Genomic DNA, 20,650 nt, shown 5'->3' with positions numbered 1-20,650 from the left:
AGCTATCTTATATGGTCTCTTGTGCTGAAATTTACCATACTGCATTATGGCGGCTCAGAAGACACCTCATAACGCAAGCAGAGTAGCATGTTAAATACATGTTAAATGGCAGCAAATGGCAGGAGGGTAGCACACATGTCAAGCCAAGGACTGAGGCAGTTTGGTCCAAAAGAGAATGACAACATGAAATGACAGCCTCCTTACCAGAAAAGATATTATCCCCTCTGTGTTAGAGAAGGTAGAGGTAGGTTAGACACCACAAAAAAAATGCTGCCCTGGGGTTTTTTTCCCTCATATCTCTCTGTAGGCCCTCGCCTCCACAGTTTGAACCATATGCACATGGTTCTGTTCACATATTCTTTTAGGATGGGATTTTCAAAAGCGCTTATCGTTGGCTTAATTCTGCTCCCACTGAAGGCAATGGGAGTTTTACTATCAATTTCAATGCCAATGAAATTAGGCTTCTGAAAATCCTTGAAAAGACAGATTTATTTTCCTTTCAAATATTAAGTGAAATCCCAAAATAATACCCTTTATCAACAACAGAAGAGTTTGGTTAGATATTAAGTATATGCTAAAACTATGGTTAACCATCTAGATTATTACAATGTCCTTATCACATTAAGTAGTATAGAGTATGAATCTGGACTAAACAGACAGACTGCACTCAGGATTTCTCAGACATTTATTCTACTGAAAAGATGCAAGGAGGTTCTCTGGCCTGTGTTATTCAGGATGTCAGATTAGACGATCATAATAGTCTCTTGTGGCCTTGACATCTATGAAAAACCCTTGCTGAAAACTGCTTTACAAAGACTCCTTGAGAAACGCAATTTTATAACTTTGAATGTAGATGTGTCAGTATAGTAGAAAGTAAAAATAGACCCTATATTTGATATTCTACTGGATAACCTGGGTCTATAATTGTTTTAATGCCCAGACAAAAATGCTCGTCAGTTCTGTACCTCCACCCAAAAAGATTAGATCATACAGCCATCTGTTGGATCAATGATCTATATTCAACTAGAATATATATTTTAAATTTGGGACTACTGGCCTGAAAGTTGAGAGGAGCAGGGACAGGGCTGCTTTTAGGACTATTAAAATCACAAATTTGTCTTGGTTCCAAAATACAAAGCAAATTTGTTTCAATTTTTTTTTTTTTTTTTTTTTTTTTTTTAAATCGAGACACCATATTTATTCAAGGACATATGACCCAATTGCTGTAAATGGCTGGATCAGTTTATAGAATTGCTAATTTACATAAGTATACCACCACATTTTCTCTTGTTTTCTCAATTTTCGGCTCCTGCAATAAATTTCTGTTGTTCTCACTTTTCACATCTTTCCTTCTCCCCACCCCTACCCCGACCCAATTTCCTACAGACACCAACCCTGCTTGTCGGTCAGGGTGGGTTGCCTTTCATTATGGAACTCTTGTTGCTCTTTGCCCAATGAGAAAATCTCCTTATTCAGCCTGTGCTTTAAAAATTACAATTCCATAAAGGGTAGCTGAAGAATAGCATTAATCTTATCATGAGCAGGACACCCCCTTCCATGTAAGTAATCAGCATATAAAACTCAAGGTCAGGGCCCAGACAAAAAGTGTTAAGTGTTGTGTTTTACTTGTTTATGCGTAACCAGGTCTTTGTAATGATGTCGTATTTCTGACCTTCATTTCCTCTACAGCATTCTCTAGTTCTTCTGGAGATTTGTACTCAAAGTCTCTCTCCAAGTACTCCTCTTCAGCCTGCGTCATCCATTCTTGCATCTCTGCCAAATCCTTCTTCAAGTTTACAGTTTTTTCCTGACTTTCAGACAACCGATTTTTTTGACTAACAATCTAGAAATGCCAACAAGAAAAGTTAAGGTGGTTTCACTATTTGAAATTGTTCACATCACTTGAAAAGCATTTTAACAGACTCAAAGTAAAGTAATTAAATACCCTCAACCAACCAAACCATTTTTACAGTTCTCTTTTTAGATAAAAAAAAAGAAGTTTCAGAAATTCAAAACCAATAATTTGAGCTATTTTAAGCAGACCAAGCCACCTGCTTCCATGGAGGAAGACTAAGATCTGGAGGGGACAAAAGATACGTCTTTCCTCTCTGAGTACAGGCTGGTGACACTCCCTGAGATACTAGAGAGAGTATCAAGTGCCCTTCAGTATCCTTTCTTTTTAGTTTGTAAGTATTAATAAATAAGTAGTCACTCAGGAACTTTTCAGGTGTCCCTATGTTGCTCACCATGGCCACTCAAGACACATTCTCCTGCTCCAAAAGTACATGCCCCTGCCACTTTAGCTAAAGAAAAGTCACTAGCAACAAGCAGTATATGGCCTATGGCACATGGATGTGTAATTCTTTTTCTATCCAGAAGAGGTACAAACACATATTCTGATTAATGTGGAGACCAAAGACTGGAGAGGGAGGGTCAGCACTGGAAAACTAACAGGTAAAAAAATTGTTTTCAGAAAGTGTTTGAAAGATGGGTCAAAATTGGGTGGCACACAGTGTCAGGAATAACATTCCAGACCTCACAGGCAATTTGAGAAAAGGCCTACAACTGCCTGTTAGGGAAAGAGATAAGATGAACAACAGGCAAGTTGACTTGGTAAATCCTATAATCTTTAACTACAAACAACCAAAAAGTGAACAGGAAAAAGATCTAAAGCAATGATACCCATTAGATATGTGAATAATACATTTGAACTTTTAGTGCATTTGTCAAAGGATTTACTGGGCCTTGGTTGAGCTTTCAGCCATGTAACAGTTGAATATATAAGGTGTACTGTTATTTAGAACACAGAAGTTTTGTTTTAGGAAACAACAAAAAAAAATTATTTTTTTTTAAATTACCAGCAGCGAGTCACTGTAGAGAACACATTTTTTTAAACTCCATCGGGGGACATTATAACACAGAAGGTGGCTACTATTTTCCTTTTAGGGTAAAATTTTAAATTTCAAACCTGTTCCCTTTTGTAAGCCACTTTCCAGACATGCCTGAGATAACACTTCCTAATATGGAGCTCAACCGTATTGAGTGGAAAACCGATGGACCAGTTTGAACAATGCACTAAACTAAAATTAACCAAAATGTAAATTAACTGGATCTTTGATCATTTATTGTAAAATGATATACTGATTTGACAAGGTACAATATTAAAACTATATTGCCTTGTGACAGAGTGCTGGGAATCAGCAACTTAACCAGCACTCTGGTCACTGTTTAGCCAGTTAATCCCTGGGCGGGGCCTGATTAAGAAGAGGATCATACAATCATAGAATCATAGAATATCAGGGTTGGAAGGGACCCCAGAAGGTCATCTAGTCCAACCCCCTGCTCAAAGCAGGACCAAGTCCCAGTTAAATCATCCTAGCCAGGGCTTTGTCAAGCCTGACCTTAAAAACCTCTAAGGAAGGAGATTCTACCACCTCCCTAGGTAACGCATTCCAGTGTTTCACCACCCTCTTAGTGAAAAAGTTTTTCCTAATATCCAATCTAAACCTCCCCCATTGCAACTTGAGACCATTACTCCTCGTTCTGTCATCTGCTACCATTGAGAACAGTCTAGAGCCATCCTCTTTGAAACCCCCTTTCAGGTAGTTGAAAGCAGCTATCAAATCCCCCCTCATTCTTCTCTTCTGCAGACTAAACAATCCCAGCTCCCTCAGCCTCTCCTCATAAGTCATGTGCTCTAGACCCCTAATCATTTTTGTTGCCCTTCGTTGTACTCTTTCCAATTTATCCACATCCTTCCTGTAGTGTGGGGCCCAAAACTGGACACAGTACTCCAGATGAGGCCTCACCAGTGTCGAATAGAGGGGAACGATCACGTCCCTCGATCTGCTCGCTATGCCCCTACTTATACAACCCAAAATGCCATTGGCCTTCTTGGCAACAAGGGCACACTGCTGACTCATATCCAGCTTCTCGTCCACTGTCACCCCTAGGTCCTTTTCCGCAAAACTGCTGCCGAGCCATTCGGTCCCTAGTCTGTAGCGGTGCATTGGATTCTTCCATCCTAAGTGCAGGACCCTGCATTTATCCTTATTGAACCTCATTAGATTTCTTTTGGCCCAATCCTCCAATTTGTCTAGGTCCTTCTGTATCCTATCCCTCCCCTCCAGCGTATCTACCACTCCTCCCAGTTTAGTATCATCCGCAAATTTGCTGAGAGTGCAATCCACACCATCCTCCAGATCATTTATGAAGATATTGAACAAAACGGGCCCCAGGACCGACCCCTGGGGCACTCCACTTGACACCGGCTGCCAACTAGACATGGAGCCATTGATCACTAACATGGAGCCATTGATCACTAGTTTCTGATTATTAGTTCAGATTGGGGTTGTAAAGCTAATGAGCCCATTAATAAGGAGACTGGATAAAAGAACACAGGAATAAAATGTAGGAGACAGACAGATAAGACTAGCAGGACCTGACAAAAGGCAGTTCTCTGGGAGGAGAAACTTCCCCCACACACATTTTGGAAAAGGACTAGTAGTAAAGCTACCTAATATTGTAAATACTGTGACTGCACTAACATGTAAAAGCTAGGGTGACTAGACAGCAAATGTGAAAAATCGGGACGGGGTGGGGAATAATAGGATCTTATATAAGAAAACAATCCAAAATCAGGACTGTCCCTATAAAATCATGACATCTGGTCACCCTAGTAAAAGCTGGAGGAGTGACACACTGTAAATAAACCGCATGGTGGTATCTACAGAAGGGAAGGTCTCTGTGCAAAACAAAAAGAGGACAAGAGCAATGGGACCCTGCCACATACCCGTTTTATAAGTCTTCCATTATTCTCATTAAAAAATGATCTCAATACATTACTTTTAAAACTTAAACTAAGGGCCATCTGTCTCCCGGAGCCACAAACGCAACTCCAAATGAAGTCAATGGGAGGGTGTTCTAAGACTTCTGGCAAAAGAGCATGAGTGCTGCAGGCTGTTCTGTTCAACAGAACCAAAAAGGGCACATCACAGGATGTAAAAATGTGACTTAAACATACTTAATAAAATGAAACACATGCGCTGTTCTTCATCTTCTTCTATTCTTCATCAGTCATCTTTTCTTTTGATTTATCATTGTATGAACAACTTTTTGAATTATAAACATTTACAAATTAGAAACAGACATTTATCTCAAAAAGTATAGTGTCAAAGTAAAGCACTGATTCCTTGAACTAGCCCATCATACCATTTTTTTCTAGCAGGCTACAATATCAAACTACAAATTTCCTTTTTAAACAGATTTTATAAATGGGACGTTACATCTAAAGGCTTGACTATTCTATTATTACCCATTAACATCCATAGAGTTAAAAAGCAATGAACAATTACAGTACCAGGTAAGATAAAACAAATAAGTAGTAATGCTATCAGTTACTGACCTGTTTGCTCATTTTCTCCCATTGTGCCTCACAGTCGAATAGCCTAGACTTTATCCAGGTATCAACTCCTACAACAGGCTGGCTTCTTAAAGTGGATTCTACTTCTTTCATCTCTTTCAAAGTCAGCTCAGTCTTTTCCATTTCATTAACAAACATCTAAACATGTATCAGAGAAAGAACATGTTAACAATCCCTATTATGGGAGTACACTAATTATGCATTTATTTTTGTAAGACATCTGTATGATATGCATTCTTGTCACTTTAATTTTCTCAAATACATATGTACTAAATGCAATGAGACACCAAGATAAATATCAATCCTATTCATATACCAGTCAGCAGAGTGTGTACCATAGGCATAATAGACAACATAACTATAGCCCACCTGACTCAGTCATTACATCATTCAAATTAATATTCCAAAAATGCCAAATGCCTATATTATCCCCTTGGAATGCCATCGGTTTGAAGAGGATGCACAAGTGTTTTGGACATTTCCAAATTTCCAGAAACAAGGGAAAGCCACACAACAAACTGACTATGTTTCAGGGTTTATTCACATGCTCTCAGCCAAGATTCATAACCATTGGGGGATAATACTACAGGTCACTGGTTGGGAAGAAAGGTTGAGGCCCAGAACTCGGGAGTTGGGAGATTTGAATGTGGTTCTTGACTCTGCGCAGGACTTCCTTTATTATCAAGGAAAGTCACTTTTTCCTCTGTCCCAGTTCCCTCATCCATAAAATGTGGGAAACACTTACCTATCTATCATGGGAGTTGTGAAGCTACATTATACTAGATATTTGTAAGCATGATAGGAGGCCTGGAAGAAGCTCTCTGAAGTGCAATGTATTATTAGGATCAAATGGATTGAAGGGCTAATTGAAAAATACTACCTGGACCAAAAAAAAAAAAGATGACAAAAATGGAAAAGAATTTTTGGCATGCTTTACTGAATGTGTCACATACTTTGTTTAATAATAGCAGCAAAATAATAAAGATGAGGAACACACTATTGCAGAAGGTTCCCTAGATAATCAGAACTCACTGTGCATTGGTCAAGCTGTCTTTGAAGCCCTTCAGAATCTCCTTGGATAGCCTGTTCTTTAATTAAGAAGTCCTTCACACCATCCATCCACTTCTGAATGATTTTTGAATCAGCCTGAATTGAACACAGTAACTCCATGATGAACAGTCTATAACTACAGCATTTCAACAGCTATCAGTAATAAGGGAGGACAATTTTAAAAGCCGCTAGCATAGCTTCAATTTCTGCTCTGTTTGAGAGATTTGTTTCCCACCCTCAGACTTGTATGAATGTTTGTAAAGTAATACATGCAAGTAACAAAACTTCTAAATACAGGCTGCACTGTTCATGGCCACTAAACAGGTGCCCAGAGGAGGGGGGGGGGGGGGAGTATAGGGTTAAGGAGTTTCTGCCCACACCCTACTGTAAGGCCTCTGTGAAGACCAGGCACAACTATAGGCCACTTTGTAGACAAGAGTGCAGGGACTGCCCCCACCATATTCCCCAGGAATGCACTGTGCCCAAGGAGGTGGGGCCATGAATCCTTTCCTTCCCCATTGCACTGCACTGACACAGGTAGGAACGGTGCACACTGTATCTCTTTAAAAGGTGCAGTAGCAAGGATGCTCCTCCTCCGTGCCTGCTGGGGACCACTGGGAGGCATTTTGCCTTTCTGAGGAACGCAGATGTGTAGAAAATGCCACACCTGATCACAATGATCCACTAAATCCAATTGCCTAGCTCAGAGTGGCCATTACCAGATACAGGGAAGTCTCTTAACTCTTATCAGTTAGCTTATGCCCTGAAGAATGAAGATTTGTATCCCTTCTAACAAAAAGTTTTATCCTGTCTAAAGTAATTGTGGATGTATAATATTGTTATTTAAACCTAATATTTTAAAACCCCTGCTTCAATTATATTTGGGATAAAGAGGTCCTTGGGTTAGCTACACTTTGCAGAAAAAAGTATTCATTTTCTCATTTTTCAATTTGTTGTACCTCAGTTTCACTTTATGCTGACGCAACCATCCCAATACAGAGCTGTGCCTTAAAAGCTACAATTGAGTCTTATAAAGTATATATTCCACACTGCATTCCAAAGCTGAAGAAAGGTATGTCTTATTTCATTGGAACCTTGTAACAATAATACTTTCAGGATCCAAATATTACACTGCCAATTTCTAAAAAAATATCTGCATTGGAAGCCCATTAAAGCACTGCAGTATTTATTTTTGTCCCAAATCCACTACTGGAAAGATTTATGGTTAGATTCTTTACATTGTTTTGTTCCTCCTCCAGCTTTTGGAATTTTCTGCAGCTGATTAGACTGGTTTGTGAAATCAATTTTCAAAACAAACTGTAGGAAGCTCCAACAGTGAAACAAACAGATCCATATGAAATATGTATTCATTTAAGACTAAGATCTGACAGTTTACTTAAGCATGTGCTTAACTTTAAGCACATAACTAGTAAAACCAAATGCAATAGGATAATTCACATGCTTTTGAGTTAGGTATGTGCTTACGTACCTTGCTTTCGAATGTTCTTATTTGAAAAAAAAACAGAACATTAAGATTGTTTTAAGTGTTGTTGTAGCCATGTCGGTCCTGGAATATTAGAGACACAGTGGGTAAGGTACTGTCTTTGACTGGACCAACTGCTGTTAATGAGAGAGCCAGTCTTTTGCACTTACGCAGAGCTCTTCTTCAGGTCTGGGAGATGTAGCAGTGACGCTGAGTACCTCTCTGAGACCTGACAGGGAGCTCTGCATGCACTTAAAGGCTTGTGTTTCACCAACAGGAGATGGTCCAATAGGAGTTATTACTTCACCTACCCTTGAGTCTCAGACACTTGAGATGTGATTTCATCTTAATTAAATTTCATGCTCTGGGTGCCCTAAACCTCTGACTGCCAGATGCTGGGACTGAACGACGGGGATGGATGACTTGATAATTGCCCTGTTCTATTCACTCCCTCTGAAGCATCTGGCACTGGCCACTGTTGGAAGACAGGATACTGGGCTAGATAGACCATTGGTCTGACCCAGTATGGGTCTTGCGTTCTAGGTTTAATGAAGTAAATACTTACACATCATGCAGACAGAGAGAATGAGTCAGGCAAATGCATAAGGCAAGGGGTGTTTTTTTTCTAAATTATACCCTACATTTGGATGAGCTCAATAATAGGACAATTTCATCCCAACTGGAAACAAAGATTACATGTACTGAATATCAACATGAGTCCCTATAAGAAGCATGCGCAATATTTCTTTGCAGTAGGTTAAAGAAAAATGAAAGCAAGAGTATAAGTATGCAAACAAGAGAACCAAATATTACAAAATGGTGGAGGTATGATAATCTAGGAAAGAATTTGAGGAGGGAAGAGACACAAAAAAGATACTTAGCATTCCTTTTAAAACAACTACAATGCACAGACAATCCAGGAAGTTTTTGGAGCATGTTGGGGACAACTTCCTGGTACGAATGCTGGAGGAACCAACTAGGGGCGGTGCTCTTCTTGACCTGCTGCTTACAAACAGAGAAGAATTGGTAGGGGAAGTAAAAGTGGGTGGCAACCTGGGCAGCAGTGACCATGAGATGGTTGAGTTCAGGATCCTGACAAAAGGAAGAAAGGAGAGTAGCAAAATACAGATCCTGGACTTCAGAAAAGCAGACTTTGACGCCCTTAGGGAACTGATGGGTAGGATCCCCTGGGAGGCTAATGTGGGGGGACAAGGAGAGCTGGCTGTATTTTAAAGAAGCCTTATTGAGGGTGCAGGAACAAACCATACTGACGTGCAGAAAGAATAGCAAATAGGGCAAGAGACCCAGCTTGTCTTAACAGTGAAATCTTTGGTGAGCTTAAACTCAAAAAGGAAGCTTACAAGAAGTGGACATTTGGACAGATGACTAGGGAGGAGTATAAAAATATTGCTAGAGCATGCAGGGGGTGTAATCAGGAAGGCCAAGACAAAATTGGAGTTGCAGCTAGCAAGGGATGTGAAGGGTAACAAGAAGGGTTTCTACAAGTATGTTAGCAACAAGAAGTTGATCAGGGAAATTGTGGGACCCTGACTGAATGGGGAAGGCAACATACTGACAGATGATGTGGAAAAAGCTGAAGTACTCAATGCTTTTTTCCCCCCTCGGTTTTAACAGACAAAGTCAGCTCGCACTGGAGCTGCACAGTATGGGGAGAAGGTGAGAAGCCCTCAGTGGTAAAAGAACAGGTTAAGGACTATTTAGAAAATCTGGAAATGCACAAGTCCATGGGTCCAGAGTGGTAGGGGACCCAATGCATTCAAGGATGCTGAGGGAGTTGGCTGAGGTGATTGCAGAGCCATTGGCCATTATATTTGAAAATTCATGGCGATTGGGAGAGGTCCCGGAGATTGGAAAAAGGCAAATATAGTGCCCATATTTTAAAAAGGGAAGAAAGAGAACATACCAATCAGCCTCACTTCAGTCCCCGGCAAAATCATGGAGCAGGTCTTCAATTAATCCATTTTGAAACACTTTGAGGAGAAGAAGGTGATCAAGAACAGTCAACATGGATTCACCAAGGGCAAGTCATGCCTGACCAACCTGATTGCCTCTATGATGAGGTAACTGGCCCTCTGGATATGGGGAAAGTGGTAGATGTGATATATCTTGACTTTAGCAAAAGCTTTTGATACGGTCTCCCACAGTATTCTTGCCAGTAAGTTAAAGTAGTATGGATTGGATGAATGGACTATAAAGTGGATAGAAAGCTGGCTAGACTCTTGGGCTCAACCGGTAGTGATCAACGGCTTGATGTCTAGTTGGCAGCCGGTATCGAGCGGAGTGCCCCAGGGGTCGGTCCTGGGGCCAGTTTTGTTTAACATCTTTATCAATGATCTGGATGATGGGATGGATTGCACCCTCAGCAAGTTCACAGATTACAAATAAGATGGGGGAGAGGTAGATACGCTGGAGGGTAGGAATAGGGTCCAGAGTGACCTAGACAAATTGGAGGATTCAGCCAAAAGAAATCTGATAAGGTTCAACAAGGACAAGTGCAGAGTCCTGCACTTAGGATGGAAGAATCCCATGCACTGCTATAGGCTGGGGACAACTGGCTAAGCGGCAGTTCTGCAGAAAAAGGACCTGGGGATTACAGTGTACGAGAAACTGAATATGAGCCAGCAGCATGCCCTGGTTGCCAAGGCCAACAGCATATTGGGCTATATTAGTAGGAGCATTGCCAGCAGATTGAGGGAATTGATAATTCCCCTCTTTTTGGCATTGGTGAGGCCACACCTGGAGTACTGCATCCAGTTTTAGTCCCCCAACTACAGAAGGGATATGGACAAATTGGAGAGAGTCCAGCGAAGGGCAACTAAAATGATTAGGGGGGTGGAGCAAATGACTTATGAAGAGAGGCTGAGGGAACTGGGGTTATTTAGTCTGCAGAAGAGTGAGGGGGGATTTGATAGCAGCCTTCGACTACCTGAAGGGAGGCTTCAAAGAGGATGGTGCTACGCTGTTCTCAGTGGTGGCAGATGACAGAACAAGCAGCAATGGTCTCAAGTTGCAGTGCAGGAGGTCTAGGTTGGATATTAGGAAACATTATTTCACTAGTAGGGTGGTGAAGCACTGGAATGGGTTACCTAGGCAGGTGGTGGTATCTCCATCCTTAGAGATTTTTAAGGCCCTACTTGAGAAAGCCTTGACTGGGATGATTTAGTTGGGGTTGGTCCTGCTTTGAGCAGGGGATTGGATTAGATGACCTCCTGAGGTCTCTTCCAACCCTAATCTTCTATGATTCTATGACAAAGACATATTATACAACGTATATTAAAACTCAGGGCCAGATCATGCCACTTATGTTCTCACGTGGGGGTGGTCTTCTTAATGCACAGATATGAACCATTCTGCACAAAATGGGAGCGCTCACACTTATTTGGCACTGCCCCCACCCCTGCCGAGGGGCCTCTCTGCTATCCACTTTCCATGTGGAGAAAAGGAGGGGAGATGGTGAAGGCCAGGGGGCATATATCATAAGACCCTTAGGAGCCCTTCAGAACTCTACCTAAACAATAGGACAAACTTGTCTGTATTATCTCTCCCAGGTCAGTCCCTGCAAGGAGGAACCCAGGGACAGCTGCAACCACAGAGCAGGAGAGATCCCTGGCAATTCTGTTCCATTACTAGCTGTGCTGCCTGGGAGATATAAGAGGCCAGAGCCAGTGCAGGAAGCTGAGGAGATGTGTCAGCTTTAGGGGCAGGCTTTGCCACCTTCATGACAGGGAGGCAAACCCTGCCATCCATGGACAAGATGCTGAGGAGGAATCCTTATGGATATTTCTACACAACACTCCCTCCCACAGCTATTAATCCAGAGGATGTACAAGTGTGATGGTCTCTTTAGAGTGGGATCATTTGCCCAATAGTATTTTCCACAATATTTTCCAGTAAAATTTGTAAAGCTATGCACCATTTAACAAAGCTGAATAAAATGAATGTTTCCACTCATTTCCCCAAGTGAAATCTAAACACACATTTTAGTCCATGTGCCATTGATGACACACAGAATTCGCTTCTCACTATTAAGGGGAAATTCCATGTTTTTGTTTCAATCTTCATGTTCAAACTATGATGGTTTTTAAACTACAGCATCCCGGGATATCACTGCCAATGTATGTACTAACAAAGCTCTTCAAAAGAACTCAGAAGCTACAGATATGCAGCTTTATGTAGGTTTGTTCATTTATTAATAGCTTTACAAAGCATTCAGGAAATGCTGGCAAAAACTATCAGAAAAAAGTTTCAATGTATTAAAAAAACACCCACATTTAAGCCCTTTGAAGTATGTCTCCTCGGGCACCACCACTGCACATTTCAGAATATGGTCTCCTTCTGCAGTTTTCTTAAGCTTTTCCCCTCCGTTAAAACTATGTACTGGTACCTTGTTCCCCGCCGGGGAAAAAATTCTGTTCTTAGATCTGCACGGCAGAACTCAACTTCAGCATTCTGTTCTCCCTATGTCTCAGAACTCCTATTGACATCAGTAGCCTTGACATCAGTGGGTGACCCAAACACACAAGGAGGGCAGTACACTAACATTGAGTACCACTGTGAAGATCAGAAAGGAGAATTTTTCCCTCAGCTTGTAGCTGCATCACATCACTGAGATAATTCTGATACAATAACGGAGTACACTACCTTGTTCTCTCGTGCTCATGTGTATGCAAAAGGGAGCATTTTCAGGGCCCACTACTGCACAGGATAAGCATGTTTAAGTGGGTGAACATGGGGATTATTCAAATGACTGCAGTAAATGCTGAATTTGATGTGCAACTAATTACAAGAAAGATATTGCAACTACAAGAAATTAGAGGGAGTTCTGAAAAGAACTGCAAAACTGAATGAGGAGCTGAGGCAATACTTAAAAAGTTAAGTATCTATAGTTAAGTGAGAACTAAGAGGAAACCATTGCAAGTTTAATAGGTTTCAGAGTAGCAGCTGTGTTAGTCTGTATTCACAAAAAAGAAAAGGATTACTTGTGGCACCTTAGAGACTAACGAATTTATTTGAGCATAAGCTTTCGTGAGCTACAGCTCACTTCATCGAATGCATCCGATAAAGTGAACTGTAGCTCACGAAAGCTTATGCTCAAATAAATTTGTTAGTCTCTAAGTCTACTAGTAATTTGAACGATGTGAACACATGGAAAAAGAGGAATTATTTAGCATGAAGGGCAATACTAGGAAGAATGGGGTGAGATTAAGAAAGGGAAATTGTAGGCTTAACATCAAGATAAACCTCTTAAAGTGAGATGCATGCAGAATAATCACCAAAGGTTTTGGGTGAAAATCCATCGCTTGGCAGGTTTAAAACTAGACTGGGGAAAATCCTGGTAAATTTACAACAGGGAATAACCCTGGCCAGCCAGAGAGAATAAGTAGATGACTTAAATGGTCATTTCCAGCTCTAGATTCTAACACAGACTTGCTCACCTTAGGCCTTATCCGACTCACTGAAATCAATGGAAAAGATTGCCATTGACTTCAACAGAAGTAAAATCAGGCTGCCCCCTGAGCTCAGACCTTCCCTACATTTTAAGATCCCTCAGATCAGTGCCATGAAAGTAGCAAAAAAGTGAGAGTTTTGATGAAACAGAGTGAACATATCTTGGCAGAAATGGCTCTCCACCTGATCGTGGGCTGCATAAATAATTAAGCAGCAACTATTTTTTAAACAAACCAGGTATTTCTGATAAAGTAGATAGACAGCTTGTACTCATCTCAGTATTACAGGTAACAGGACTTCCCAGTAATAAATAGAAAGCAGCAGATATCTTCCTTCTGAGAACTGCCTTCACCTCCCTCTAATTTCAGACTGCTTTGTGGATTCTATTTACAAGTTTATTAATTAGGGCCATATTTCAGTGATTGTTATACCAATACTCCGAGAGCTTGCCCAGCCAGTTACTCAGGGGTAAACTAGAAGCCAGTTCCAGATCTAGGACGAATAATTAGTAAATAACCTAGCAAAATATTCACATGAGCATGGGGGTGTATACTCTGTCCCTGCGAAGGAGTGAGGCTAGGATTTAGCACCAAGTATGTTTTTCCAAGCTTATGGTAGCAAATCCCAACCATTTTTTCATTTATCAACCTTAATCAGCTTGTCCAGCTTTGACTAAACCTCTGCAAGCCAGGCCTATGTTACTTAGCCATACCATTAACAGTCTCAACTTAGACAAATGTAGGTCTCTACTGACAAGGTCTTAGTATCAGGGTTGGCCACGACCCAAGCACCCCCTCGTGCCCAGAAGTGCCTCTGTAGTAATCTGCTCCTGTAGTCTCCTTCGCATGAGTCCTCAAAATCAAGACAGTCCAAAAGAAATTAAAACATTCCTAGCCTGGGGTCCATTTTATTCAGTCCTTGGGTATACACAGGCCCTCGAGGCCCCAACCCTCATTCAGCATCTCTCCCCACTTCATTAGAGGCTTAACAACCCCTTTTTCCCAGAGCTGGGCACAGTTCAATGTCTCTGCAAGAGTCAAATCTTTCTTGTTGCTGCAACCTAACTCCTCTGACTTGTGTTTTCTGAGCATTCCCCAGCTAGCTGCAGCCACCTGCTGCCTTTTATAGGGAATTTCCTGATCCCACTAAGGCAAAGCTCATCCTGTAATCAGCACTGATTTAGCCTGAGGCTCAGCAGCCCATGGGCCAAACCACCGTTACATCCTTGTCTGAATTAAAATTTCTTTTGAAGCGCGTATGTGTTCTCCAAGTAAAGTGTACATTCTACCCCCCGCTCTCACCCCAAAAGTAGTGGGATCAGAAGAGGAAAAGAGAAAAAGCACTCTCCCCTTCCTCTGAATCTTATGCCCCCAAAAGAAGAGGTTCAATCAGAAAATTAGCATGTACGTGGACTGTATAAAACATATATTCTTCAAATGGAAGAGAATATAGAGATTATTCAAAGATATTTAATGCATATTAAAAAAAACTCAAAATAAGGCAAATTCTTGAAGTGGAAATATAATTCAGACAGCAGTTCAATTTGAGAGCTCAGCATCTCCTTTGTCAGCAATTTCTAGCTGCAAAACAGTTGTAGAGGAAATTTTATATTCAGAATCTGGAACTACCATAAATAGACTAATGAGGGATAGATGAGTAGATCTCCCAGACACTTTTTTTTTTTTTACTTTCTAGATTCTGAAATAAAAAAAGAAGAAGAGGAACCCAGATCTGAAATGTATTCAAAATGTCTGCTTACACACTACACTAATCACATTGGACACACCAATGACTCCTTATTAACAGAAAGACTGGTTTTTAATCTGCTCTGACTGGCACACTCTCTCCACTTCATAATTACAAATGATGGTTAGTACTATATTTTTTGAGCTACATTTTGAAAGCAAGTTATGATGCACTCAATTTTCATGTTTTTGCCTCCTCATAGAGATAACACAGATTAACAAACTGAGAATGGGAAGGCGACTCAGAAGTTAATTTAAATCCATTTTACATAATGAATCTGTGACACAGAGCAAGTAATCCCTCCCATTCTAAAGTGAGGATATTTCCTTTCCTTCCTCAGAGGACTGTTGGTGAGGATTGATTGAAAAGCGTTTTAAAAAAGGATGAAGTACCATACACTGTAAATGCTAATTATTCTTAATAACCATTACACCCACCTTCCTGACATTTCAAAGACTAATTTTTAGAACTGGAAAACCATTCCTGTATATCACCCTCTTTTTTCCCTTACTCTTTGAAGGCACTGTGCCAATCCAGTACTACACTTAATACAAATTCAACTTAAAGGTTCAGCAGCAGAAATGGGACTCTTACTTTTCAGACACAGAAAAGCAAAGCATTTAGAGCTGTATCCTGTAAGGTGCTGAACATCCTTAAGAGACGCTGAACGCTCTCAGCTTCCAATGACATCAATGAGAGCTGAGGGCACTCAGCACCTAGCAGGAGTAAACTCTTAATGATAAACTTGACCCCCCTTGCCATTCCAGAAAGAGTAAAAAGGAGGATTTTTTTTTTTAAGTAAAAATTCTCCGATGATCAAAAAGTAAATCATCAGAGGTTTTAAAATTGAGACACTCATGAAAACACTACACTATACTTCAGCATTTCCTGTGGATTTTTATAAGATTTTATAAGATTTTTATATTCTACTTAAATCTGTGGCCAATACATATTTAATGTTGAAGTCAAACATCAGCTGCACAGTGAGAAGGAAATGGACTTTTAATGGGTATGTAAACAGATATAAACCCAAATATTTTTCACTTTACCTGAAATATTCTCAGTTTAGAGACAATTTCCTCCAGTAAGTGAACATCATTAGAAAACTTGACCTTTAACTTGTCCCATTGCTCCTGTACACGCTTGAACTCTTGCTTGTAGATCTTTGCTATATCAAAGGAAGCATGTTTTTCCAAAGCTTTTGTTTCTGCAGCAAGTTTATCTACGGTGGGTTTCTGGCCTTCTATTGTTTCACAAACAGTCTGCAGGGAGAAAACAGAAAGAATGTACATACGAGTAGTACTTTTAGGGTTACCATATATCAAGTTCCCAAATAGAGGACGCTGCCAGAAGGGGAGAGTTGGGGTGGAAGAGGGATACAGCAGCCACCACTCTCTGGCCACCCAGCTCTGAAGGCAGCGCCATTGCCAGCAGCAGACGTAACAATGGCAGTACCAAATCATGGACATTTGTTCATATTTCAAAATCGGCCCAGACGGAGACTGGAAAACCAAAAAAGATATCCTGTCCAGGAAAACCGAGACATATGGTAACCCTAAATACTGTGATATACCCAGTATGTGCACACATGCAAATAGTCTACATTAAGGAATTTGAGTAAAAAGAGGCAGAAAATGGAGCTAAGACACTCCCTTCATCCTCAGTATTCTATTGATAGTGCATGTTATCACATAAATCCAAGTATGTTACAGGAAGCACTATGGAAGCAATGGCTACCTTGGCTTTTAGTGCTGCACTACTAGCTGTAATATAAGATTATAGTAACAACAATAGGCATCATGCATTTTTAAAGTTCTAAAGAGTCACAGGATAATATTAATTACAAAGAAAATCCTCATAACCTTTGAGACAGAAATTTAAAATAAGAACCAAAATCACCACAGTTTTACTTAAATCAGGCATTTCTGTTAGTGTTCTGAAGTTTGGTTTTTTAAAAGAACCCCAGAAAAATACTAATATTTGCACCCATTGCTGACTTGTGATTATCTCTGTCTAATTACACGTACTGTAATGGAGAAGTTTTCTCCTCTATGAACATTTTAACGTTTTAAAATTCACCATGTAATGAGAGAGAAAAGAGACACAGGAAATTTATTTTGTGCTTCCTCTTATGACTGGGACTTGCTTATCAGTCTCTACAAACTGCAAAGTGTCCATCCGATAAGTCTGTTTTCAAGCTAATGTTTCTGGAAAGAAGATGCACTTTCTGTAAAGGGGTATAATGATATACCTTGAGTCGTGTAATGATGACTAACGCAATCCCAACGTAAGCTCTATGCCGCAGGCACTTATGGCTCTTTGTTAGTGGTGAGTAAAGAGAGCAGACAGATTCAGGTTCCTCCTACTCATCATCTGAGATCTTTGTTGCCCTCCACTATAACTCTCATGTCTCTCTTTCTTATACTATCATACATCTGCACAGTATCTCTCTTCAGGTCAATTAGTCACAGAGGTGGAGAAGGATTCTTAAACAGAAGTCCAGTCAGACAGATCCCCACAGACTAAAAATCAGAGACATTCATGATTTCCAACAGCTCATGTACTAAAGGCTTCTGCCAACTTTAAATTACACAGCAGCAGTATCAAAAGAGCAAGCTATAGAATTCCTGCCATATTGTAATCAGCTGTCTATAAAGTAAAGCACTGATAGACTCACTTACTGGGATTTTAACACACACCCCCCCCAAAAAATAAACCCAAAAAAGGAAAAAAATTAACCAGTGATTAGTCTTCAGCAGAGTTTCTCCAGCTTCATCCCCACACTCCTACACTAATGCATAGAAAAAGGTTTCTCCATGCACAGCGTGGTTACAAAAAGAGGGGAGGAGGAGAGAACAGTTAATTTATGGGGATTTTTTTTAAACAATTTAACTATTTGGAGAGAGAGAGAGAGAGAGAGAGACAGACAGAAATGAAGTGGGAGGTTCGTACATTTATATAGCAGCTTTTGACAAAATATCTACTTACTTTATAAAAAGAACAGGAGTACTTGTGGCACCTTGGAGACTAAAATTTATAACAAATAAAATAATTTGTTAGTCTCTAAGGTGCCACAAGTACTCCTGTTCTTTTTGCGGATAAAGACTAACATGGCTGCTACTCTGAAACCTTTACTTACTTTATATACATGCAATAATAGTAAGTGAAGTCTCACTTCTCTCTAGCTACAGATGTTTTAAAGCAATGGTCTCCATGGTACCAAAGGGCCAGTACTCTTTGCTTCTGAAAGGCAAGCCTGAAAGGCAGGTCTTTCAATAGCTCACAGCTATACTTCTTCACAGTTTAGGATAAAAAAAGATACATCCCTTACCCAACTGAAATTCCAAGGTGATGCAGGGAAAAAGTTTAAATTGTCCCACTTCATTTGGTTAGGGTACACCAAACACCTCTAGTCACAGTTAAACTGGCTAAAGCATTGGGATGTAGGATTGGAAAAAGTAGCTGCATTAATGCTTCTTTGGGGTAAGTCAATTATCAAGACAGCCAAATTTCTAGATGCAAAAGTGAAAATAAACTTACCTTTGTCTGCTGCAAGGCTCTCTCAACCCTACTTGGGTCACTTGCGGCACTCATGATGGACTGTACTTTACTCTCCAATTCATTCAATATATCCTTCAGTCTCTTCAAAGTGTCCAAGTAATCCTGGCTAGGCTGGCATTCTAGCTCTGTTTTTGAAAAAAAGGTTGCTATTTTTAAAAGAGGGAGGAAATGGGCACAGAATGTTTTTATTTCTAAAAGGAATTAAGCTATATTTCATATATTTGAATGAATGCTAGAACACAAACTCCTGCAGCCAAAATACTGATCATCGTACTAGCAATTCAGGCCAAAATATGCAAAGTGCTAGGACTTCATGGCAAATTTTTTGGTGGGGGTGGTGGTAGTTTATCTGTAGGTGTAGTTGTTGGTGTTTTTACATAATAAAGTATCAAAGGGATAGCCGTGTTAACCTGTATCCACAAAAACTATGAGGAGTCTGGTGGCACCTTAAAGACTAACAGATTTATTTGGGCATAAGCTTGTGTAGGTAAAAAACCCACTTCTTCAGATTCGTGGAGACATAATGAAAAAAATTTACATAATGAAGTATCAATAAGAAGGAGGACTCTTTCTTGTTGCTATTTTTAATTCTAGCAAGTCTTTAATCCCAGTTTTAAAAGTGACTTAGGAGACTGAGTCTCATTGAAAGCCAAAAGGACTTAGACATTTAAGACCCTTTTTGAACATGGAACTTAGCTCTGAAAAATTTAGCCTACGTTTAATATTCTTGAAGTAACAACAGGGAGTGAATCCATTCTGGCAATACATCAAATGCTATTTGGAAACACTGAGGAGCAGCCTAAAACTAGGGATCTATGAATCAGCAAGTTAGTATGTGTTGTGAACTGTTTGCACATCTTCATTTGTTTTAGGGCTTGGCAGAATTCTTTTTTTATACAATTTTGATGGATAATATCAGTTATTTTAAGTACTTTTTTCAATTTTTATTTATTTGAATTTTCATTTGTAAGAAATCAGGGGGCAGAGGATAGGGGCACCAGACAATTATTTAAAGTACAGTAGATGTTGAGATTCAAAAAGTTAAAGTTTTATAATGGTTAAAACATTATGTGGACAATTTGTATATAAAACAAACAAAGTATATAGTCTTAAATCAAACTCTGATACGCTCTCTAAGTAACGTTTTTGTTACTTTGCCTATCTCCAAATGTCAATCATCAAAGGAAATATTTTTCCATCAGATTATGTGTGTGAGGTGAAATCAATGTTTATTAACCTTTATTGATAAAAATCTAATCCTTGCAAGCCTATTTATTTTTAATTAGGTTTCCTGCTTCTGACTTCTTTGGAATCTCAAAGGATTTGTTTGGCATATTAGTTTGTGTGTTTCAGAAACTACCAACACAATATTTAATTTAAAATCAGCACTGAACACGATTGTGACTATCAAAATAGTCCCGCAGTACGTGTACTCTCTGGCCTCGGATACATATGCAAATTGTTCACTGCCACCACCAAAAATTAATCAAAAAGACTCACTTTCAACAATGGGTTGTTAAAACTATCAGTGCTACTTCATACCATTTCTAATTGAATAGTAAGTGAACACTTCTGGAGACAATTAAGCCTATCCAGCAGCACCATTTCTCAAAGGAAGCCATATCAGTTTTAAGAGGAATGCTTTCATGATATAAGCAAGTAGGAGCACAGTGTTTAATCAGTGAAACCTGCTAAGGAACTTACAGTGAAATTCCAACCCTATTTGAAATAAAATTCAAGTTGCAATTCTCAACACAACATTCCGATGGAGCTGTACAAGCTTATAAACTCTGCAGACTCCAAGCACAAGTACTTCTCACCATTATAGAGCTTATAAATGCTGAAGGTTCCTTCTATTTGCAATCAATTCAACTTATGTTAAACCACAAAAAACACGGTATACTGCACTATATGCAGTT

At 39.9% G+C, this 20,650-nt stretch overlaps 1 protein-coding gene across 7 annotated transcripts in view; it reads right to left on the bottom strand.

Moving 5' to 3' along the window:
• UTRN (utrophin) overlaps positions 1-20,650 on the bottom strand; it is a 607,443-nt gene that overhangs the window by 416,484 nt on the left and 170,309 nt on the right. For all 7 annotated transcript variants that reach the window (XM_038397679.2, XM_043511144.1, XM_043511142.1 and 4 more), the window contains 5 exons: positions 18,711-18,856; positions 16,220-16,432; positions 6,455-6,568; positions 5,405-5,560; positions 1,673-1,843 (listed from right to left, as the gene is read on the bottom strand). In XM_038397679.2, coding sequence (XP_038253607.1) covers positions 1,673-1,843; positions 5,405-5,560; positions 6,455-6,568; positions 16,220-16,432; positions 18,711-18,856 — 800 coding nt within the window. The remainder of the gene's footprint in view (positions 1-1,672; positions 1,844-5,404; positions 5,561-6,454; positions 6,569-16,219; positions 16,433-18,710; positions 18,857-20,650) is intronic.

This window comes from Dermochelys coriacea, chromosome 3, assembly GCF_009764565.3.
Source record: "Dermochelys coriacea isolate rDerCor1 chromosome 3, rDerCor1.pri.v4, whole genome shotgun sequence".
Lineage (NCBI taxonomy): Eukaryota > Metazoa > Chordata > Testudines > Dermochelyidae > Dermochelys > Dermochelys coriacea.
The sequence above is the reverse complement of the archived record's forward strand: the minus strand, read 5'-3'. Positions and strand labels throughout refer to the sequence as shown.